The sequence below is a fragment of the Nycticebus coucang genome, chromosome 1 (genome assembly GCF_027406575.1).
Source record: "Nycticebus coucang isolate mNycCou1 chromosome 1, mNycCou1.pri, whole genome shotgun sequence".
NCBI lineage: Eukaryota > Metazoa > Chordata > Mammalia > Primates > Lorisidae > Nycticebus > Nycticebus coucang.
In genome coordinates this window covers 7,915,250-7,940,573 of record NC_069780.1, presented here as the reverse complement: position 1 = coordinate 7,940,573, position 25,324 = coordinate 7,915,250, and the positions used below count along the sequence as shown (strand labels likewise).

General features: G+C 39.3%; 1 protein-coding gene and 1 non-coding gene across 3 annotated transcripts in view; one reads left to right on the top strand and one right to left on the bottom strand.

The window, feature by feature from the left end:
* Positions 1–378: 378 nt before the first annotated feature.
* LOC128593074 (small nucleolar RNA SNORA70) lies at positions 379–512 on the top strand. The gene has a single exon (XR_008382253.1). It is a non-coding gene; the product is annotated as a small nucleolar RNA SNORA70 (small nucleolar RNA).
* Positions 513–2,978: 2,466 nt separating this feature from the next.
* MRPL1 (mitochondrial ribosomal protein L1) overlaps positions 2,979–25,324 on the bottom strand; it is an 83,350-nt gene continuing 61,004 nt past the window's right edge. The window contains exons 8-9 of one of the 2 annotated variants that reach the window (XM_053590434.1): positions 8,420–8,501; positions 2,979–3,334 (exon numbers count right to left, since the gene is read on the bottom strand). In XM_053590434.1, the coding sequence (XP_053446409.1) occupies positions 3,216–3,334; positions 8,420–8,501 (201 nt within the window). In that variant the 3' untranslated portion in view covers positions 2,979–3,215. The remainder of the gene's footprint in view (positions 3,335–8,419; positions 8,502–25,324) is intronic. The other variant, XM_053590526.1, reaches the window with a different exon arrangement.

Genomic DNA, 25,324 nt, shown 5'->3' with positions numbered 1-25,324 from the left:
TTCCAGTTAGCCAATAGAAAAGTACTCTGGAAGGGTAAAGAATAATTTATCCACAGGCCAGTGAATAAGACCCTGGAAGGTTCCTGCACAGTGCAAGTTTTACAGTCATATTTCCTTATTCTGGCTTGTTCTGATCAATAAGGTACTAAAGGCCTTTTAGCCACAGTAGACCTTTTGACCCAGGATTACCTAGTACTAATATTTTAGTTTTCATTTGAGAAAGTGAGAGTGTGTGTACATGATGCTACAAGGCATTTCCCTGTGTTATTTTAAATACCTTATGAAAAGCATCATTTTAATGATTGAACAATATTTCACTCAGACCTTTTGCCACTTCTGGAAACAGGAAAATAAATCATGCCTAAATATTTTCTCTACCTGTAGCTAATTAAGCCGACCAGGTTCTTTTCCTCATGGGGCCTGGTGTGCAGTGGCTGCAAACAGCAGCCTCCTTGGTAGTGTACGCAGCCTGTTGCTTATAAGGGTTGCTCTAAAGGACCTTGGAGATAGTCCTTCCTAATACAAGTTCATGTGTTAGACCTTGTGCTCTTCCCAGGCTAGGCTCCAGACAGGTATACGTGGTGCCTTTGGAAAACTCCAGGGAGCTGTGGCCAGGGTTCACATTGGCCAAGTCATCGTGTCCCCTGACCGCCAGAAGATTCACATCTCCAAGAGGTGGGGTTTATCAAGTTTAACTCAGATGAATTTGAAGGCATGGTGGCTGAGAAGCAGTTCATCCCAGATGGCTGTGGGGTCTAATACATCCCCAATTGTGGCCCCCTGGGCAAGTGGCGGGCCCTGCACTCGTGAGGACTTAGACTATGCTGTCTCTCATTTGCACCTACCAATAATAAATCCTACGTCCTGTACACTTAAAAAAATAAATACTTTCTCTAAAGCACTGTAAACAATGGGGGGAGGGGACCAAAAGTTAAATGAGCAGCTATTGGGGAATGATTCATAAATGAGAACATCAACAGGATGAAATATTGTTCAATCATTAAAATGCTTTTCATAAGGTATTTAAAATAACACAGGGAAATGCCTTGTAGCATCATGTACACACTCTCACTTTCTCAACTGAAAACTAGAGGCAGGATCATGAGTGATTTTTAAGATCGTCTTTAATAAAGATATTTAGTCTTTAGTATTTAAAATACTAAAATGTTAGTGCTAGTTATCCCTGAGTGGCAGGATCCTGAGTGATTTTTAAGATATTTAGTCAATGTTTTTAAGTTTTTCGAGTATACTTACTCCCTTAATCAGAAGAAAATTTACAAACATTTAAAATAACAGAGCTTCTACTTTATGAATTACGATCTTCAAGTAAGATTTCAGGAGATGGTAACTGTGGGAAAGCGTCTTTTCCATCCTGTGCTCTTCTCTCATCTCACTCCTTGCTCTTCCATTTCTACTTTCTTCACATCAGCCCTGCCATGTACTAGAAAGACCAGGAAACTGAAGGGTAATTATTCAATATTATAAAGTTTTAAAATCGTTCAGTTACATGGTTTATGTTAGACCATATGAAAAGGAGGTAAAGTACCTTAACAGTCAAGAGAGCCTAAGGGGTTTAAAATCAGGTAGATTTAGGTGTGAATCTCAGTCTTGCGGGACCTCACACGAGTCTCACTTTCCCCATCTGTACAGTGGGAGCACTGGGCTGGGACCTGCCATGAGGATGAAACGAGAGGAAGCACAGAAAGCACGAGACCGTAACAGGTCCTTTGTTTGTTTGTTGTGTGCTGCTCTAACAAGATCCCAGAGCCTGGGAAGTCTCAGATCAAGGTGCCAGCACCTGGCAATGACTTTCAGGCTCCCATGGCAGAAGTCCAAAGGGCAAGAGAGAGCAAGGAGGACAGCAGAGGCCCCTGCAGCCTCGAGGCTTTCACTGCAGGCTGGAATCCACACAGGGGGAGAGAGCCCTCGCCACCTGCACCCCCATCAGACGCCATCTCCAACACTGCTGCACCGGGGATTAAGTTTCCAACACATGCTTTTGGGGGGACATGTTCAAACCCGGGCATCGCTCAATAACAGATAATTGCCATTACTGTAATGTTATTGCTATTTTTTGGTAAACAGCCACTAAATTTTAATTTTCCTGTGGGAAAAAAACTTAGAGGAGTAGAGTGGTTATTCATAGTCATTTGAACTTCCCAGACTACTAAAATTTCAAAAACAATTCAGGAGACCTACATAAAGCTGTCAAAAGTTTTCTTTACAAAGTGGATGTTATTAAAACCCCACCAGTAAATTTATTGTCACTATTATTTCATAAAATAAAAAGCACAAAATACCCCCTTAAAAAAAAGTAGAAGACAGTCTGAGAGTAAAGGATTCCTTCCCAAGAAAGAACAGTTGCCAATAAATGTATGCTAAAATTATGCTTATTCTTTTCATTTTGTAATATACCAGTAAGCGCTTAAGGTTTAACATCAGTCTGCAAACTGGCTCTTGATGAAGTAGACTTTACTTCTTAGCCTGATGCTTCACCTAGGCATGAAGTTGTTCTGCTTCCTCACGGGTGTTCATTCAACACACACTAACACTTACTATGTCACCAAGGAGAGGATTCACCATCAAATGAGGTTGAGCATAATATGAAAACAATACAGGCACAGTGCCTTGTATATTATGAGCATCATAAAAATATGAGGTATTATTACCACAAAAAGTACATTATTACACATTGATTCCTAAGGGAAAGAGATTAGTGATGGCTTAGTAATTTTCTATATTCATGCTATCACAAATGGTGATATGTACTTTTTCTTTTTTAAAGAAAAGTCGTATTTGTGATGTACCTCACAACTCTGCCATTCTTTGCCTTACGGGAACTGAGAATGCAACTATTCCCTCTGATGATTATGGCTCCTGAGGGAAGGTTATTAAGCTACAAATTGCTGCTATAATTAGCCAGTATGTACACTCTGGTTTCTAAGGAAGAAAATGTGATAGCATTGAAAAGGCAGGTTCAGACATAGGGAAAATTTTATTTTCTTATTCTTGAAATTGTTGTAAGATTTTTCGGTGTTGAAATTCACTTTCAAGTATGATGGTTGAGAAATGATAAGACAACAAGAAACCAAACATAGAAATTATGCAGTTTTATAATTTTCTCTGTTGCTTCTTCACAATGTAATCGTGAAATTCACAAATTTAAAGTTGTGAATTCACAAAATTCACGAATAATTTCATAATTCAACACACATTTAGGCAGCTTCTTTATTACTTTCTTCGGTTTTTACTTCTTTAGGCAAAAATGGATCCATTTTTAGTAGCAAACCTTCACTTGTTGAAGAACGAAGGAAAGCGCGCACCACAAAGGGACCTGGAAACAAAGACAAGAATCACCTTTATTTTATTCCATTGATCACCTAATGACCAGAGTAGGTCCGTACTTAATGTCATCAATAAGTTCTTGGAAACTGGCTTTAAATGACTTACAATGACCAGTTTTACTGCAGGCTAATTGACAGAAACGAGAGTTAAGTCTCTACAGCACATTTCTGGTCACAAGTATATCATCAAACTTCTAAAAAAGACCCAAAACACTTCTAATACGGAACACAGAAATAAATGTACACTATAGACGCATTTTCAAAAGATTAATAAAACAAGTAAAATACTTATTTACCCAACTTTGGGTGAATCAGTGAGTCACAAGAATCACAATGCTGGTAGATTAAATCAAGGAATAACTGTTTGCAAAGTGAGACCGACCTCTCAGTGCAGGATCACAGGAACAGACAAACAAACACCACACACACTCACTCAAACTGGAACTGAACGCTCAAAATGCAAAATTCAACAGAAACAGAGCAGGTGGGAAGGGGAGGTGGGTGATTCAGTGAACGGGCCCAGTGCACAGGGTCTGGGGATGGACACAGTTGTAACCTTGTCTCCAACTGTGAACAAAAGCAAGCATGTAACCAAAACATTTGAATCTTTGTGACAGTAAAGAAAAAGGTCATTGTAAGGACCACCTCCACAAAGTTTTAAAAAACAAACACACCTAGCACCATTTGTTAAATGGGGAATCTTTTCCCCACTGAATGTTTTTAATTGGCTTGTCAAAGATTAAATAACAGTAAGTAGCTGGATTCATCTCTTGGTTCTCTATTCTGTTCCAGACATCTACTTCTCTGTTTTTGTGCCAATACCATGCTGTTTTGATCACTATCGATTTGTAGTATAGTCTGAGGTCTGGTAGCATAATTCCTCCTGCTTTGTTTTTATTTCTGAGTAATGTCTTGGCTATTCGAGGTTTTTTTCTGATTGCATATAAAACGAAGTATTGTTTTTTCAAGATCTTTAAAGTATGACAGTGGAGCTTTAATAGGGATTGCATTGAAATTATATATTGCTTTGGGTAGTATGGACATTTTAACAATGTTGATTCTTCCCAGCCATGAGCATGGTATGTTTTTCCATTTGTTAATATTTTCAGCTATTTCCTTTCTTAGAGTTTCATAGTTCTCTTTATAGAGATCTTTCACATCGTTTGTTAGATAAATTCCCAAATATTTCATCTTCTTTGGCACTACTGTGAATGAGATAGAGTCCTTAACTGTTTTTTCAACTTGACTATTGTTGGTATATATAAACTCAAACGCATTAGCAAGAATAGAACAAGGGATCCCATCGCAGGCTGGGCAAGGGATTTGAAGAGAAACTTCTCTGAAGAAGACAGGCGCACGGCCTTCAGACATATGAAAAAATGCTCATCATCTTTAATCATCAGAGAAATGCAAATCAAAACTACTTTGAGATACCATCTAACTCCAGTGAGACTAGCCTATATCACAAAATCCCAAGACCAGAGATGCTGGCGCGGATGTGGAGAAAAGGGAACACTTTTGCACTGCTGGTGGGAATGCAAATTAATACATTCCTTTTGGAAAGAGATATGGAGAACACTCAGAGATCTAAAAATAGATCTGCCATTCAATCCTGTAATTCCTCTGCTGGGCATATACCCAGAAGACCAAAAATCACATCATAACAAAGATATTTGTACCAGAATGTTTATTGCAGCCCAATTCATAATTGCTATGTCATGGAAGAAGCCCAAGTGCCCATCGATCCACGAATGGATTAATAAATTGTGGTATATGTACACCATGGAATATTATGCAGCCTTAAAGAAAGATGGAGACTTTACCTCTTTCATGTTTACATGGATGGAGCTGGAACATATTCTTCTTAGTAAAGTATCTCAAGAATGGAAGAGAAAGTACCCAAGGTACTCAGCCCTACTATGAAACTAATTTGGGGTTTTCACATGAAAGCTATAACCCAGTTACAACCTAAGAATAGGGAGAAGGAGGAAAGGGAGGGGAGGGAGGGGGGAGGTGGGTAGAGGGAAGGGGGTTGGTGGGATTACACCAGCGGTGCATCTTACAAGGGTATATGTGAAACTTGGTAAACGGTCTGTGAAGCTAGTGAGTGATGCCCCATGATTATATCAATGTACACAGCTATGATTTAATAATAATAAAAAAAACCACACAACACAGACATGCTGAGGAGCGTCCCCACAGCAACATTTACTCTCCTGCTTTCCCACGACTGTCATACACTTTAGAAACTTCTATTTTACAGTAACTTGTATTCATTCCTTTGTTATTTCAATCCAGTCATTTCAGTTCAGGGTCTGGCTGGCCAGAAGCTCTACTGGCAGCTCCAGGTGCCAAGTGGAAATGAATCCAGGACAGGACCCCAAACCATCACTGGGGATGCTCATACCCACACCCACACCCTGGACAGTATAGACCCACCAGGACAGGACATCACACTGTCAGAGGGGACACTCACACCCCCACCCTGGACAGTGTAGACCCACCAGGACAGGACATCACACTGTCACAGGGGACACTCACACCCCCACCCTGGACAGTGTAGACCCACCAGGACAGGACATCACACTGTCACAGGGGACACTCACACCCCCACCCTGGACAGTGTAGACCCACTAGGACAGGACATCACACTGTCAAGGGGACACTCACACCCCCACCCTGGACAGTGTAGACCCACCAGGACAGGACATCACACTGTCACAGGGGACACTCACACCCACACCCTGGACAGTGTAGACACCAGGAAAGGACATCACGCTGTCACAGGGGACACCCACACCCATACCCTGGACAGTGTAGACACACCAGCACAGCAGATCACGCTGTCACAGGGGACACTCACACCCACACCCTGGACAGTGTAGACCCACCAGGACAGGACATCACACTGTCACAGGGGACACTCACACACCCACACCCTGGACAGTGTAGACACACCAGGACAGGACATCACACTGTCACAGGAGACACCACATACCCACACCCTGGACAGTGTAGACACACCAGGATAAGACATCACGCTGTCACAGGGGGCAGTCACACACCCACACCCTGAACAGTGTGGACACACCAGGACAGGACATCATGCTGTCACAGGGGACACTCACACCCACAGCCTGGACAGTGTGGGCATACGAGGACAGCACATCATGCTGTCACAGGGGGCACTCACACCCACACCCTGGACAGTGTAGACCCACCAGGACAGGATATCACACTGTCACAGGGGACAGTCACACACCCACACCCTGGACAGTGTGGGCACACCAGTTAACCCAATGCACAATCTTTAGGATGTGGAAGGTACTGAATTACCTGGAAAAATCCCACGAAGACATGAGGAGACATATAAATCCCACACAGACAGTGTCATCCCAGGCCAAGAATCAGCTTTTTCCCACCAATGTTGTAACAAAACAACATTGAATGAAATGATGTTATTTGAGGACCTGCTCTAAATACAGGGTGTCCTAAAAAGTCACCATACATAGGGGAAAAGGGAGAATTGTAGCTAAATGTACCTTTATTTATGAAATATTCATTGTAAAATTTTATAAACAGGTGACCAACACATAAAGAATATTTTGTAAATACTCTGTAAAAACCGTATAGGATTCATCATATTTTCACTTGAAAAGTGCTATATCATTGAACTATATTACTGTATTTTGTTTTGGGGGCTTTTAAAACTATTTATTTATTTATTTATTTTGAGACAGTCTTACTTTGTCACCCTCGGTAAAGTGCCATGGCGTCACAGCTCACAGCAACCTCAAACTCTTGGGCTTAAGTGATTCCCTTGCCTCAGCCTCCCGAGTGGCTGGGACTACAGGTGCCCCCACAACGCCCGGCTAGTTTTCTAAGACAGGGTCCCTCCCGAGTGGCTGGGACTACAGGCGCCCGCCACAACGCCCGGCTAGTTTTCTAAGACAGGGTCCCTCCCGAGTGGCTGGGACTACAGGCGCCCACCACAACGCCCGGCTAGTTTTCTAAGACAGGGTCCCTCCCGAGTGGCTGGGACTACAGGCGCCCGCCACAACGCCCGGCTAGTTTTCTAAGACAGGGTCTTGCTCTTGCTCTTGCTCATTCTGGTCTCGAACTCGTGAGCTCAGGCAATCCACCCACCTTAGCCTCCCAAGTGCTGGGATTATAGGTGCGAGCTATATTTTGTATTGTAAGAAAGGGAAGATAGTTTCATTTCTAGAGTTGAAGATAACCAAGTTATAATCTAGAATATTAGAGATTTATCCTTGAAACTACACATACTAACTAACCATTTCTGTCTTCCAGAAAACGACCACCTAAAGTTTATTTTATTACAAAGTCAACTATGAAGGGAGCAAGTGGTCATACTTAGATGGAAATAGTCTAAATATTTATTTATTATAGTCAGAACAGATGCTGTATTTGTGTTACCAGTTGGCAAAAATTCTCTAAAAATTAAAATCTTTTTATGAGAATGATATTAAGGCTTAATTTAAAATGGCAAAAAGAGAATCACAATATTGCTTAGAGGACTCACTGTCCGTCATTCCACCTGTGCTACAGTCCCACAGGACCCTATGCAGAAACCAAAGTTCTCCATGGAATATGGAATACTATGGAATCTAAGAATCTGTACACAACAATTACTAAGTAGTATGGCCATATTTAGGACAATAAAGTTAACAGATGAGGTATTTATTCACCAGAGTGTGTGAGAAGGTGAAAAATAGCTTAAATTGTGTCTTTATTATAAACTTGGTTATAAAACTAAACTTGAAAAATTCCTGCCATAATAAGCCTATAAATCAATTGAGTATAACAGACCCTTGCTCAGCTTCAAGCACCCAAGAGTGAAATTTGAGGGAGAAATATAACGCAGTGATAAAGGCACCAGGCTAGACCGCATTCTGCCTACTACACTGCTCCCACATCTTGATCAAGTTTAGTGATTTACCAGGAATCTCCCCATTAGTGACTTCCATGTTCACTTGGTTGTTTTCTTAATATTTTACATTTGTTGTAAAGTATCACAGGGCTACAGATTAAGTCCACCTCAGCAAACCACTTACCCAAACTCAGTGGTCTGTGCTTACAAACTTCATTAACAACTGCTTGCAGATTGGCAATTATCTGGTCACTCGACATATTCAACTGAAAGAAAGGATATATGTATATATATATAACATGAATAAGAAAATGAGATGATTATACAATTTGAGTAACTGTATCAGTATTTATTCTAGGCTATTTTTCAAACATTCAACCAATGCACATTATCTAGGAAGAGACCCTACTGTGAAAGGAAAAAAATCTCTGTAACTCTTCTTTTAGAATGCTACATTATCCTGTCTTTACATGCCAAGATATAATTGCCTTACAGAACTTATTATGGCAAAGTATTTTAAGGTTTTGTACTTGAAAGATCTTGAGCAGTGCCTGTGGCTCAGGGAGTAGGGCGCCGGCCCCATATACCGAGGTTGGTGGGTTCAAACTCAGCCCTACCCAAGCTGCAACAACAACAACAACAACAACAAAAAGATCTTGATTTCTAAGTCATTTCCCTAAAGCATATCTTGGAACAAAATACACCACTTCGCACATCCACCCCAAGAAATTAGTGACACTTTCTCTTAAAGTTATTTGTTCATTTATATGTAAAGGAAACTAAGAAAATGTTTAAAATTAATGCCTTCATGAGTCCAAAATAAAACTACTTGCTACATGCATTCAGATAGTAAATATCTCAGACAGAGACGTTTCCAGGATGCTGTGCTACAGTCGGATTTTTAACACACCCTATACAGTAATAATTATCTTGCTATTGAGCAAAAACTATGGCAAGTAAATACACAGTGAACGAGTCCTATTCATAAAACTCCTAAACCTGGCTTGTATCCTTAAAAAGTCCTTCATTTATCATTCAAATTCAATAAATATGAACGATATGAATATCCTAAATATATCAGTTAAAATTGGTTTCTTACATTTAAATGTTTAGAGGATTTTGCATTGTGCCAGTTTTTTAAAGCAATTTTTAAAAATTCATATAAAACTTACAATAGCATAAATGTCAAAAATCATATAGTAAAGAGTCCAAATGCAAACAAGATTTCTATTGTCTACAGACTCTGAGACCATCGTGAGGAATGTGCCCCACACAAGCATAAACAGAATTCCTCCCAAGAATTTTTTTCCATTATCATCAAACAAAGTTAATTGACACCCACTTGGGCATGATGCATTCCCAAACCCTAAATGAGGAAGTCTGGACAAATATTGGAAGAATTCTCACTTTGGGCCCATCCCTACGAGGGAGTTTGGAAAGGAAACTAATCAAAGCAACACTGAGTTCACCTTTGAAGTCCACAGACCCTGTAGACTTCTAACGTGCACTGAAGCAAGCTGTTCATTGGCAGAGAAGTCACTTTACATATTTTGTTTAAAAAAAAAAAGGCTAAGGGCATCAGCATGTGTCTCTACCTCCTTTCATTCCCCTCTGATTCTCCACTTGACCTCAACCAAACTGACCATCAGAGCTAGCAAGTTCCTTCACTTTTTATTAAAGACTATACTTACCTTAGTTTGAAAAACAGAAAAAGCAAGATTTTCAACATATGTATTTTTAGCAGTTATAATCTTTATTGTTATTTATAACTATACTTTCTGTAGCCTTATGTCCACCATTCCTACAGAAAGCTAAAATGACAACATACGCTTTAGGCCAGGCATGGTAGCTCACGCCTGTAATCCCAGCACTCTGGGAGGCCAAGGCGGGTGGATCTTCTGAGCTCAGGAGTTTGAGACCACCCTGAGCAAGAGCAAGACCCCGTCTCCAAGAAATAGCTGGGCATTGTGGGGGGAAGCCTATAGCCCCAGCTCCTTGGGAGGCTGAGGTAAGAGAATCACTTGAACCCGAAATTTTGAGGTTGCTATGAGCTGTGATGCTACAGCACTCTACCAAGGGTGACAAAGTGAGACTCTGTTTCAAAAAAAACAAACAAAAAAAAAAAAAAAAAAAAACAAATGCTTTAAATGCCATGTAATTACTTCCCCTGCAACTTTCATTACTAGGATGCCTTCAATGATTTTCTTTAAGTTTTAAAAAATATAAAATGTTTTTTAAACAGTTTGTATTTTTCTTCAGATTTTAGCATCTGTTGTTAATCTATAATACTGTGCCCTCTGCTGAATTTTAAAATATATTTATAGCCATAGCACTTTATTTTACTTTGTCTTTTAGATATTATATAAAATTATGGAAAAGTTACATATTTTATGGGATTATAATCATTAAATTGGCTGATGACAAGATAGCTACGTACAAAAATAAAATGTGCGCATGAGTTTCATCAAAACTTACATAGGAATTTAGTTGGGCTGAGCATGATTTGGAGATAACTTAGGAAAGGAACACCTACGAGCTTTTCCGCCTCCCTCTGCAGGAACATTCTGAGGTCTTCAGACAGCAGAGATGACTATTTTGAAGACAGTATCATTCATTAGATTCTCAACAACACAGCATACGACTGGTTATAGCAGGAAAAAAAACCCCAGGGCTGAGGTGACCTTGAGGGGTTGACAGAACTATGTTGAGCGTGTTCGTGTGCATGCATATGTGTGTCTCTGAACATACAAGAGTCACAGTACTGTCTACGCTAGCATCATTATACACTACAGGGCAAAACAGTTACCCTTCATTTTGGAGCATCAATGGTCTCAAAAAAAGACAGTTGTACAGAATCCTACTCTCTGCGTGGCAACCTTTATGTCAGAAATCCTTCCCTAAGCAGACTAGACGGAAGACTTTCACCAAGATGTCAGTGCAGGCAGGGGAGCTGCTATGCCTCTCTCTCTGCTTTAACTCTCAGATTTTCCCCTTTCATGCAACTCCTGACCTTTATCTTCAATAACTTTCCTACCTTCAGGAGAAAATTAGAAGTCAGTGGTTCTTCACCATATCTGCCCCTTTGGGTTGGACATATTTCATTTCAGGACAAACTTAATTGTGAGCATGCCCAAGGCAAGTTTAATTCTTAAACTTTTTAAGGCCACTGAACCTTGCTCCAGAAAAACACACAACCACAAAAAAATGTAGCCTATACTACTGGGATCTTCACGGATTCTCCGATGTAAAAGAAAGGGGAAGAGAGAAGAAAGAAGAAAGACTGCTGAGGAAAGTGTGAGTTAAAGGGATCCCTGTGCCATACTGTGAGAACCATTAGTACCGAGGGCAGTCTGTACGAGCACCTTAGGGGACCAAGGATTATAGTGTGAAAAAATGAATTCAAAAAAGCAAAGTACATATTATATGATTTTTATTTTTTTATTTTATTTTTTATTTTTTTATTATATGATTTTTAAACAACTGTATGTTCTTTCTAAAGTGTCAGCTTCTGTCACTTGCACCTAATCACCTTTCACTGAAAACTGCAGAGAGGGCTACTGCCTTGGAGAAGCACCTATTGGACCATACGCCATCCAAACTCCCTTCCATGTGCTACATTCTAAGGTTATATAAAGTGTGATGCCTGGCAGACAGTTTCTGCAGATGGGCCAAAACTGGGAACTCCCATGACTCGGAACAGTCTGAAATGAAGGAAAGGAAGGTAACCTGTGTCTCCCACACTACATAAGTAGTAACAGTGATAATCGTGCAGTTTTATTTACTGTGTAGTTACTTTGAGCCAAACTCTCTTCTTGTATTTACATAGATATGCTCATTCATTTCTCCCATGAACCATATAAAGTAGGAACTATTATTATTCCTTATTTACATATAGGAACGGAGATTTCGAAAACTTTGTAATTTACCCAAGAGCATACACATAGTCGGGAGTCGCCCAGCAGCCACATGCACACACACTGAGGGCAGACCATGTGGATACGAACCCCACTTCCTCCACTTACTCTAATGTGAACAGCCTGTGACCCAAGACACAGTTATCACATGTTGATGGTCCTTATGGAAAAATGAAAGGTAAGTTGTCTCAAAAACATAAATGAGCTTGCTGCAAACTAAAGGAAGAAAAAAGGGACACTAAGTGAAATAGTGAAAGGAAAAAAATAGGCATTTAAGAGGAAAAATATCGTTTTCTCTCTGCCTAATGACTCCTTCATTACCATCCCAATTGTTCCATGTTACACCACATAATCTGGCAACATTACTCAGCCCCCACTCTTCGTCAAGCAACACACTGGGAGCCAGGAACAGAAAGATGAGTAAGATACAGGTCTTGTCCTTAAGAGGCTTACAATCTAGTCCCTAAAACACAATGTGACAAGTGCCCCTCTGACTATATGAACACACTGCTACAAGGCCACAGAAGAGAATGACTTTGACAGCGGAGGCTTCACAACATGATATCTAAGCTGAGTCCTAAAAAGTCAAAAGGTCTTGTCTTCTAGACATAGGTCTAGGCAAAGAATTTATGACTAAGACCTCAATGACTAATACAGAAACAACAAAAATAGATAAATGAGGCTTAACTAAACTAAAAAGCTTCTGTACAACAAATAATAACAATAATCAGCAGACTACATAGGCAACCTACAGAATAGGAGAAAATATTTGTAACGTATACATCCGACAAAGGACTAAAACCCACCATCTACCAAAGAAGGCAAACAAATCAGCAAGAAAAAAACAACCCCCCCCCCAAATCAAAAGGTATGAACACAGAAGTTCTTCAAAAGAAGATAGACAAATGGCTAACAACCATATAAAAAAAAGTTTGACACCACGAATCATTAGGAAAATACAAATACAACCACAAGATACTACCTTACCCCTGTCAGAATGGCCGTTATTAAGTCAAAAAAATAACAAATGCTGGCATGGATGCAGAAGAAAAGGAGCACTCACACACTGTCAGTGGGACTGCAATCTCATATAACACCTGTGGAAAACGGAAGGTTCCTCGAAGAGCTAAAAGCAGACCTACCATTCGATCCAGCAATCCCACTACTGGGTATCTGACCAAAGGAAAAGACAACATTTTATTAAAAAGACACCTGCACTTGAATGTTTATTGCAGCACAACTCAACCTAAGAGTCCTTCAATTCATGGATGGGTAATGTAAATGTGGTACGTGCACCATGGAGTACTACTCAGCCATCAAAACGAATGCAAGAATATTTTAGTGCAGCAACCTGGATGGAATTGAAGATCATCATCCTAAGTGAAGTATCTCAAGAATGGAAAAACAAACAGCACATATGGGCACAGGGATATAAAGAACACTGGAAACTCAGGAGGAGGGTGGCTGGGAAGGGGGTGAGGGATAAAGTTGCCTCCTGAGTACAGTGAACACTGTCCTGGTGATGGGCACACCAAAGCTCTGACTCTAGCATTATACAGTGTATCCATGTAACAAAACCAATTGTAACTCCTTAATATTTTGAAATAAATGTTTCAAAAAAGATGAAGAGTTCTGAAAGACAATGAGGATCTTTTAGGCAAACAGACCAGCATGAGGCAATGCGAGAACAGGCAGATCAGGAGACGGTGGGGAAGCTCGCTGTAGACAGGTCCATGCTGCATACGGGGGTTTCACACTCATATGCCTACCGTGCCCAAAGCAGGGACACTGAAGAGGATGTGTAAGTGCATGAGCACACATCACGTGCACCACACAGGCTGTGAAGGGGGGAGGCCTGTCTGGGGGAGGAGGCAGTAGACTGTACCATGAAGGCTGGGGGCCAGTGTCATCAGAAGAATTCCTTGTATGTCAAGAACAAAAATCTCATATACAAATGCATTCAGAAAAGAAATCAGACGATTGCTGCAGCAAAATATTGAGCAATAATAATAGTGCAAAAAAGTAACATTCACAGTGTCAGGTAAGAGTATGTTTATTATAGAATGCTTTGACTCTGAGGTTCAGTATGGAGTCATCAGTTAACTTCTTATTTTTTTTCCAAAGTCACAAAAAATAGACAAAATAATATTTATAAATAAAAATAAAAGATAATTTCAAAAAAAAGATGATACCAAATCTTATAGACAATAGAAAAAGAAATATTTCAAAATCATTCTACTTTATCTGGATACACTTGATATTAAAATTAGAAAAAATATATTATTATAAAGGGAAATTACAAACATATTTCACTTATAAATGAGGATGCAATATCCTAAACAACTTATTAACAAGGTGAATTAAAAATTAATGTTCAAATAATATACTTTGGTCAAAATTAAATCCAATTTAAGTGAGAATTAGGCACTATTTTTTTCTTTCCTTTCCCTCACCCCTCGCTCCTCCTCTGTCTGCTGTCCCCTTCCTTCATGCTCCACCGTGTCGTTCATTGTCCTCATATCAGAGTTGAGTACATAGGATTCATGCTTCTCCATTCCTGTGATGCTTCACTAAGAATAATGTGTTCCACCTCCATCCAGGTTAATACAAATGCTGCAAAATCTCCTTTTTAATGGCTGAACAGTATTCCATGGTATATATATAGCACAGCTTGCCAATCCATTCCTGGGTTGAGGAGCATTTAGGCTGTTTCCACATTTTCGCGATTGTAAATTGAGCTGTGAAAAACAGTTTAGTACAAAGTTTCACATATGCCCTTGTAAGATGCACCGCAGGTGTGAAACTTAGTAAATGTGGAATGTAAATGTCTTAGCACAATAACTAAGAAAATGCCAGGAAGGCTATGCTAACCAGTGTGATGAAAATGTGTCAAACAGTCTATGAAACTAGTGTATGGTGCCCCATGACCACATTAATGTACACAGCTATGACTTAATAACAAAAAAAACAGTTTAGTACAAGTGTCTTTATAATAAAAGGGTTTCTTTCCTTCTGGACAGATGCCCAGTAATGGGACTGCAGGATCAAACGAGAGGTTTAGGTTGAGTGCTTTGAGGTTTCTCCATACTTCCTTCCAAAAAAGTTGTATTAGTTTGCAGTCCCACCAGCAGTGTAAAAGTGTTCCCTTCTCTCCACATCCACGCCAGCATCTGCACTTTTGAGATTTTGTGATATAGGCCATTCTCACTGGGGTTAGGTGATATCTCAGGGTGGTTTTAATTTGCATATCTTTAATAATTAGGGATGATGAACATTTTTTCTTTTTGTTTTTGTGGTTTTTGGCCGGGGCTAGGTTTGAACCCACCACCTCTGGCATATGGGACCGGTGCCCTACTCCTTGAGCCACAGGCGCCGCCCGATGAACATTTTTTCACGTGTTTGCTAGCCATCTGTCTATCTTCTTTAGAAGGTTCTGTTCATCTCTCCTCCCCACTGATGTATGGGATTATTGGTTTTTTTCTTGTGGATTAAGTTCTGTATAGAGCCCAGTTATTAAGCTTTTGTCTGATTCAAAATATGCAAATATCCTTTCCCCTTGGATAGGTTGTCTATTTGCTTTGGTTGTTGTCTCCCTGCACAAAAGCTTTTCAGTTTAATTAAATCCCATTTGTTTATTATTGCTGTTGTTGCAATTGCCATGGCAGTCTTCTTCATAAAGTCTTTTCCCAGGTAGATATCTTCCAGTGTTTTTCCTATTCTTTCTTTAAGGATTTTTATTGTTTCATGCCTTAAATTTAAGTCCTTTATGCATCTTGAATCAATTTATATATATATATATATATATATATATTTTTTTTTTTTTTTTTTTTTACTTTTTTTTTAGCAGTTTTTGGCTGGGGCTGGGTTTGAACCCGGCATATGGAGCTGGCGCCCTACTCCTCTGAGCCACAGGCGCCACCCATCTTGAATCAATTTTTATGAGTGGAGAAAGGTGTGGGTCCAGTTTCAGTCTTTTACATGTGGATATCCAGTTCTCCCAGCACCATTTATTGAATAGGGAGTCATTCCCCCCAGTGGATGTTCTTGTTTGGTTTATCGTTAGGTGGTTGTAAGTTGTTGGTTTCATTTCCTGGTTTTCTATTTGATTCCAAATGTCTATGTCTCTATTTTTGTGCCTGTACCATGCTGTCTTGACCACTATGGCCTTGTAGTACAGCCTAAAATCTGGCATGATGATACCCCCAGCTTTGTTTTTATTACTAAGACCTAACTGCCTTAGCTATATGAGGTTTTTTCTGGTTCTATACAAAACACAGAATCATTTATCTTCGTTCGTTCTTTATGAGGTTTTTGTTTCTAGTCCTTATCTTAAACATTGTTATTGTTATTAAATTTTAAGCCTTTTTAATTTTGTGAAGGCAAAAAAGTGGAAACCAAATAAATACATGTATATGTAATAAAAAAAACTGATCTACACCGAGACTCATCATAGTATTTTAGAACACTGGGGATGAACAACGACAACAAAAATCTGATATGTAGTACCTTCCAGTTCTTGAGCGTTGATGCAACAAAACAAAACAAAAGCACTGTTTGGGCCAAACAAAATAACTGTGGGGGCCAACACAGCCTGCGAGCTGCCATTTGATAACTGTGGTCTTCAGGACCCAACCTGAAAATAGCAGGGCACACTGAATTTAAACCTGAAAAGGGGATGTGAAACTGCAGACTGCAAAGCGAGTTAAAGCTGAAGATTTCAGGACATATCCTGTCAGCAGTGAAAAGACATTTCATGTTTCCAAGCAGCTAAATTGTCTATGTTGTTCTACATTTTGATAGAATTCTGCAGGAAGAGCATGAAACACGGGTTGGAGTATATTCCTTGTAAATAGCAAGAGAGTAAATATTTTAGGCTTTGCAGGTCAAATGGTCTCTGTCACAACTATTCAAATTCTGCCACTACAATACAAAAGAAGCCATAGAAAATGCTACAAAAATGACTGAGTGAGGCTGTGTTCCAACAAAACTTTATTTACAAAACCTCCCCATAGTGCAAAGTTTGCCGATCTCTGGTAAAGAAAACAAAATATGCAAAAATAGAATATGCATATTAATATGCAAATTAATATGCATTAATTTTTGCTGGAGCAGAACCATTTGCTGTGTATTTTTTTTTTTAATGGAAGCTTTGTTGGGTGGTGATAGACTTTTGGTTTCCTACTATGCATCCACTAATCTGCTATGTAGTTGAGACAAAAAAAAAAAAAACGTTTGTCAGGCTAAATATTACATTACGGTTTAAAAATAACAGGAAAAATTCTTAGCAATGGTTCAACAGCTCTTGTAAAAATAAAATAAAATTAAAAAATTAAAAATATATATATACATGCATTTTTTTTTTTTTTTTGAGACAGAGTCTCTATTTGCTGCCCTTGGTAGAGTGCCATATGGTGTCACAACTCACAGCAACCTCAGACTCTTGGGCTCAAGCCATCCTCCTGCCTCAGCCTCCTGAGTAGTTGAGACTATAGGTGCCCACCACAACTCCTAGATAGTTTTCTATTTTTCCTGAGCTCAGGTGATCCACCCGCCTCAGCCTCCCAGAGTGCTAGGATCATAGGCATGAGTCACTGTGCCAGGCCCAGTACCCTTATGTTCTAAAGAAAGGTCAACAATTAAGACCACATAAAAGGTCCTACTGTAACCAACACCCAGCCCAGTAGCAGGAGAAGCTGAGCAAGGGAGCATAGCCCCCAGCAGCTCAGGTGTAGACTCTGGGGAGTACCCGTAAGGAGAGACTGGGGCTGGTGGAACCTGTGCCATGTGAAGGGCACCCAAATAGGAAGAGACGGCACCAATGAAGTGACAACCAGAACAGGATCAACACACACTGGCAGGGATGGAGAGACATCTGCCTGTATTCCCCTATTCTCCTCCCCAGGCCTCTACCCAAGAGGGGCTGGGGCTGGAAAAGGCACAAGGCCAAGGCACGTTAGCACTGAGCACTCTGAGGTCTGAACATGTAAGAAGCTTTCCTCACTTCAGGTCACACAGCCATAACAGTGGCTCCAAATCAGGCCAGGGAAATTTTGAGGTATAAGATTAAAGTTTTGAACCGCATCAGGCTGCACTTTCAATTATGTTTCATTTGCTTGAGCCTAACAGAGGAGGGAAGTTACACAGTGCATGACAGAGGAGTGAAGGAACTATTCCGTGTTTGTTCCTCACTGAATTCAGACTTTTCAATAAACAGTTACACATTTATACTCAGACGCAGAATGCATGCCGCGTACAACAGGCGTGGATTTACATTTAATAGAGTGATATTTATTATACTGAGATATTAGAAACAATCTACATGCACAAGAAAAGAAATAAGGTTGAGTAAGTTATAATACCCCTACCCAACGGGCTATGAAACAGCTAGTAAAGTGTTATTTTGCAAGAATTTTAATGACATGGAAAAATGCTCAAGACACAATGTGAAAAAGAAAAAGAACACAAAACTCAATATAATGGGAATTACATAAACAAAAAATATATGCATACAGAAACAGCAGTAATGAAAAGTACTAAAATGTTACACATAATTACAGGAATGTTGAATGATTTTTATAGTTCTATCTATGTTACTCAGTAATTCCCAAATATTTTATCATGTGCACTTACTACCTCTTAATAAAAAATGTTAGTTTTAGTTTAGCATTTAAGATTATAAAACCGACCCTTTATAGCACTTTATTTCTTTGTAAAGAAATAAAGCAAAATAAGAATTATTCTCGCTGGCCCAGTGTGGAGGCCCATGCCTATAATCCCAGCACTCCGGGAGACCGAGGTAGGTGGACTGCCTGAGCTTACAGGTTCAAGACAAGCCTGAGCAAGTGTTGAGACTCATCTCTAAAAAACAGCCGTGAGTTGTGGCGGGTACCTGTAGTCCCAGCTACTTGGGAGGCTGAAGCAAGAGAATTGCTTGAGCCCAAGAGTTTAATGTTGCTGTGAGCCATTATGCCACAGCACCCTACTGAAGGGGACAAAGTGAGACTCTGTCTCAAAAAAAGAATCATTCTCACTAACGGTACTGGGGATAGACCCAAATCCCTACCCCAACCACCATCATAGCTCCTAATAGGCTAATTATATTGTCATATGTTTACATATTTTTTAGTTTTTTTTTTAATTAAATGTAGTAAAATTGACCCAAGGGAGTGTAAAGTTCCATAAATTTTAACTCCTGTGAAGATGTAATGATCACTCCAATACAGGACACAGATTCCAAATGTACTCCCTCATGTGAGTTCTCTTAGGCAAAAACACCATCCATTCCTAACCCCTGGTAACCACTGGTTTGTTTACTAGAGTTCCGTCTTTTTGAAAATGTCATACAAATAGAATAATAGATATACAGTTAATCACTAACTCCTGACTTTCCCTCTCCCCCAGCACATGACAACCATCATTCCACTTTCTGTCTCTAAATTTAACTGCTACAGGTACCTCATACAAATGAAATCATGTAACATTTGTTCTTCTATGACTGGGTTATTTCATCTAACATGTTTTTAAGGTTCATGTATGTCATAGCACGTGTCAGAATTTCCTTACTTTTTAAGACCAACAATATTTCATTGTATGTACACACCATGCTTTATCCACTCATCCGCTGATGAACACTTGGGTTGCTTCCACTTTGTGACAACTGTGACTGCTGCTGCTATCAACACAGGTATACATATGTCTGTTCAAGTCCCTGCTTTCAATTCTTTGGGGTATATATCTAAGAGAAATGGAATTGCTGGATTAAGGGTAATATGTTTAAATTTTTGAGGGACTACCATATGTTTTTCATAGTGGCTATACCATTCTACATCCGTACCAAGAGTAAAAAAAGAGTTCCAATTTTTCCACATCCTCACCAACACTTGGTTGTTTGTTTGTCTTGCTTTTTCTTTTTGTTTTATTGTACTGATCGACGAAATACAATATTTGGGCACTCTTTCTTTCTTTCTTTCTTTTTGTAGTTGTCATTGTTGTTTAGCAGGCCTGGGCTGGGTTGGAACCCGCCAGCCCCAGTATATGTGGCTGGCGCCCTAACCACTGACCCACAGATGCCAAGCCTGCTTTTTTGCTTTTTTAGACATTCTTGCTCTGTTGTCCAGTGCGGGGTCATCATCACAGCTTACTGCAACTTCACACTCCTGGGCCCAGGTGATCCTCCTGCCTCAGCCTCTCAAGTAGATGGGAATAAAGGTGTATGCCACCATGCCTGGCTAATTTTTCTATTTTTTGTGGAGACAGAGTCTTACTCTTGCATGGGCTGGTCTTGAAATCTTGGCCTCAAGCAATCCCCCGGCTTTAGCTGCCCAAAATGCGAAGGGTGAACCACTGCATCTGTCCTTGTTATTTAATTATTTATTTTAATAATAGCCATCCTAAATAGTGCAGAGCAGTATCTAATTGTGATTTTAATTTGCATTTTCCTGATGGATGCTGTTATGTGTTTACTGGCCGTCTGTATATCTTCTTTGGAAAGATGTACATATAGGTCATTTTAGTCATTTTAAAATTGAGTCATCTTTTTATTATTGATTTGCAAGAGTTCTTCATATATTTGAGGTGTAAGTTTCTCTCTCTGTATGTGATTTCCAACTATTTTCTCTCATTCCATCAGTTGCTTTTGAACTCAGTATGTAACCTTCTAACTGGCTTCTTTCACTCAAAGGAGGTAAATATTTGAGACTCATCTGAGTTGCTGTGTCTATCCATAGCTCATACCTTTTCATTGCTGAGTAGCATTCCATAGTATGGACATACCAGGGATTTTTTTCACATGTAAGACAACTGAGTTTTTCCAGTTTTTGGTGATTATCAATAGAGTCATTATAAACATTTGTGTTCAGGTATTTGAATGAATGGAAGTTTTCATTTTGCTTTAAATTTTTCTTTCTCTTTTTTTTATTGTTTGGGATTCATAGAGGGTACAATAAGTCAGGTTACACTGATTGCATTTGTTAGGTACAGTCCCTCTTGCAATTGTGTCTTGCGCCCAGAAGGGGTGGCACATACCAAGGCCCCACCCCTCCCTCTTTCTCTCTCTGCTTGCCCCTTCCCCCACCCCCACTGTGACCTTAATTGTCATTAATTGTCCTCATATCAAAACTGAGTACATAGGATTCATGCTTCTCCATTCTTGTGATGCTTTTCTAAAAATAATGTCTTCCACTTCCATCCAGGTTAATACGAAGGATGTAAAGTCTCCATTCTTTCTAATAGCTGAGTAGTATTCCATGGTATACATATAGCACAGCTTGTTACTCCATTCCTGGGTTGGTGGGCATTTAAGCTGTTTCCACATTTTGGCGATTGTAAATTGAGCTGCAATAAACAGTCTAGTACAAGTGTCCTTATGATAAAAGGATTTTTTTCCTTCTGGGTAGATGCCCAGTAATGAGATTGCAGGATCAAATGGGAGGTCTAGCTTGAGTGCTCTGAGGTTTCTCCATACTTCCTTCCAGAAAGGTTGTACTAGTTTGCAGTCCCACCAGCAGGGTAAAAGTGTTCCCTTCTCTCCACATCCACGCCAGCCATTGCAGTTTTGAGATTTTGTGAAGTGGGCCATTGTCACTGGAGTTAGATGGTATCTCAGGGTGGTTTTGATTTGCATTTCTCTAATATATAGGGTTGATGAACATTTTTTCATGTTTGTTAGCCATTCGCCTGTCTTCTTTAGAGAAGGTTCTATTCATGTCTCTTGCCCATTGATATATGGGATTGTTGGCTTTTTTCATGTGGATTAATTTGAGTTCTCTATAGATCCTAGTTATCAAGCTTTTGTCTGATTGAAAATATGCAAATATCCTTTCCCATTGTGTACGTTATCTCTTAGCTTTGGTTGTTGTCTCCTTGGCTGTACAGAAGCTTTTCAGTTTAATGAAGTCCCATTTGTTTATTTTTGTTGTTGTTGAATTGCCATGGCAGTCTTCTTCATGAAATCTTTCCCCAGGTTGATATCTTCCAATGTTTTTCCTATGTTTTCTTTGAGGATTTTTATTGTTTTGTGCCTTAAATTTAAGTCCTTTATCCATCTTGAATCAATTTTTGTGAGTGGGGAAAGGTGTGGGTCCAGTTTCAGTCTTTTACATGTGGATATCCAGTTCTCCCGACACCATTTATTGAATAGGGAGTCTTTCCCCCAAGGTATGTTCTTGTTTGGTTTATTGAAGATTAGGTGGTTGTAAGATGTTAGTTTTATTTCTTGGTTTTCTACTTGATTCCAAGTGTCTATGTCTCTATTTTTGTGCCAGTACCATGCTGTCTTGACCACTATGGCTTTGTAGTACAAACTAAAATCTGGTATGCTGATGCCCCCAGCTTTATTTTTGTTACAGAGAACTGCCTTAGCTATACGGGGTTTTTTCTGGTTCCATACAAAACGCAGAATCATTTTTTACAAATCTTGAAAGTACGATGTTGGCATTTTGATAGGAATGGCATTGAATAGGTAGATTGCTTTGGAAGTATAGACATTTTAACAATGTTGATTCTGCCCATCCATGAGCATGGTGTGTTCTTCCATTTGTTAAAATCCTCTGCTATTTCCTTTCTGAGGATTTCATAATTTTCTTAATAGGGGTCCTTCACCTCCTTCGTTAGGTATACTCCTAGGTATTTCATTTTCTTTGAAACTATGGTGAAGGGAGTTGTGTCCTTAATTAGCTTCTCATCTTGACTGTTATTGGTGTACACAAAGGCTACTGACTTGTGGACACTGATTTTATATCCTGAAACATTACTGTATTTTTTGATGACTTCTAGGAGTCTTGTGGTTGAGTCTTTGGGATTTTCTACGTATAAGATCATGTCGTCAGCAAAGAGGGAGAGTTTGACTCCTCTGCTCCCATTTGGATTCCCTTTATTTCCATGTCTTGCCTAATTGTATTGGCTAGAACTTCCAGCACTATGTTGAATAGTAAAGGTCACAGAGGACAACCTTGTCTGGTTCCAGTTTTAAGACAAAAAGCTTTCAGTTTTACTCCATTCAGTAAAATATTAGCTGTGGGTTTGTCATAGATAGCTTCAATCAGTTTTAGAAATGTGCCACCTATGCCTATACTCTTCAGTGTTCTAATTAGAAAAGGATACTGGATTTTATCAAATGCTTTTTCTGCATCTATTGAGAGGATCATATGATCTTTATTTTTGCCTCTGTTAATATGGTGGATAACGTTTATAGACTTGCGTATGTTAAACCAGCCTTGCATCCCTGGGATGAAACCTATTTGATCATGATGTATGACTTTTTGATGATAAGCTGTAATCTATTGGCTAGGATTTTGTTGAGAATTTTTGCATCTATATTCATGAGTGAGATTGGTCTGAAATTCTCCTTTTTGGTTGGGTCTTTTCCTGGTTCTGTTATCAGGGTGATGTTTGCTTCATAGAATATGTTGGGGACGATTCCTTCTTCCTCAATTTTTTGGAATAATTTCTGCAGTACAGGAATAAGCTCTTCCTTGAAGGTTTGATAGAACTCTGGTGTGAAGCCATCTGGACCAGGGCATTTTTTGGTTGGAAGCTTTTTTATGGTTTCTTTAATCTCAGTGCTTGAAATTGGTCTGTTCAGGAGCTCTATTTCTTCCTGGCTAAGTCTAGGGAGAGGCTGTGATTCCAAATATTGATCCATTTCCTTCATATTGTCAAATTTCTGGGCATAGAGTTTCTGGTAGTATTCAGAGATGAGCTCTTGTATCTCTGTGGGATCAGTTGTTATTTCCCCTTTATCATTTCTGATTGAGGTTACTAGAGATTTTACTTTTCTATTTCTCGTTAGTCTGGCCAATGGTTTATCTATTTTATTATCTTTTTCAAAAAACCAACTCCTTGTTTCATTAATTTTCTCAATGATTCTTTTGTTTTCAATTTCATTGATCTCTGATTTGATTGTAGAGATTTCTTTTTTCTACTGACATTAGGCTTAGATTGTTCTTCTTTTTCCAACTCCATAACATGGCTATGAGTTTGTTGATGTGCTCTCTGTTTTTCGAATGTAGACATCTAAAGCGATAAATTTTCCTCTCAAAACTACTTTTGCAGATCCCACAGGTTTTAGTAGCTTGTGTCTTCATTGTTGTTATGCTCAAGGAAGTTAATGATTTCCTGTTTTATTTCTTCCTGCACCCATCTGTTATTCAACGGAAGGTTGTTTAATTTCCATGTCTTTGTGTGGGGTTGAACGTTTTTGTTAGAGTTGAGTTCCACCCTTAGTGCCTTATGGTCTGAGAAGATACAAGGTAAAATTTCAATTCTTTTGATATTTGTTTTGTGTCCCAGGATATGATCAATTTTGGAGAATGTTCCATGGGGTGAGAAGAATGTGTATTCTTTACCTTTGGTATGGAGTGTTCTATATGTGTCCATCAAGCACAGTTGTTCTAGGGTCTCATTTAAATCTCTTATATCTTTATTTAATTTCTGTTTAGAGGATCTGTCTAGCTCTGTAAGAGGAGTATTAAAGTCCCCTGTATTATGGTATTATCAGATATCATATTGCTCAGACTGAGTAAGGTCTGTTTCAAGAATCTGGGAGCATTTAAATTGGGTGCATAAATATTTAGAATTGAAACGTCTTCTTGTTGTAGTTTTCCCTTGACCAATATAAAGTGACCATCTTTGTCTTTTTAGACTTTAGTTGCTTTAAATCCACATGTATCTGAAAATAAGATTGCAACTCCTCTTTTCTTCTGAATTCCATTTGCCTGAAAAATTGTCTTCCAACCCTTGACTCGGAGCTTTAATTTGTCTTTTGAAGCCTGGTGTGTTTCTTGCAGATAGCAAATGGATGGCTTGTGTTTTTTAATCCAGTCAGCCAATCTATGTCTCTTCAGTGGGGAATTCAAGCCATTGACATTTATTGAGATAATTGATAAGTGTGGTAGTATTCTATTCATCTTATTTTGTGAGAGTTCATTGCTTAGTTTTATCTTTTGCATCAGTGTGGAGTTTAGGTTCTGTCCTTTAATTTCTGAGTTCTTACTTTGCTGCTGATCCATTGTGGTGGTCAGTGTGCAGAACAGGTTGAAGTATTTCCTGTAGAGCTGGTCTTGTTGTGGCGAATTTCCTCAATGTTTGTATATCCGTAAATGATTTGATTTCTCTGTCAATCTTAAAGCTTAGCTTAGCAGGGTACAAAATTCTGGGCTGGAATTGTTCTGTTTAAG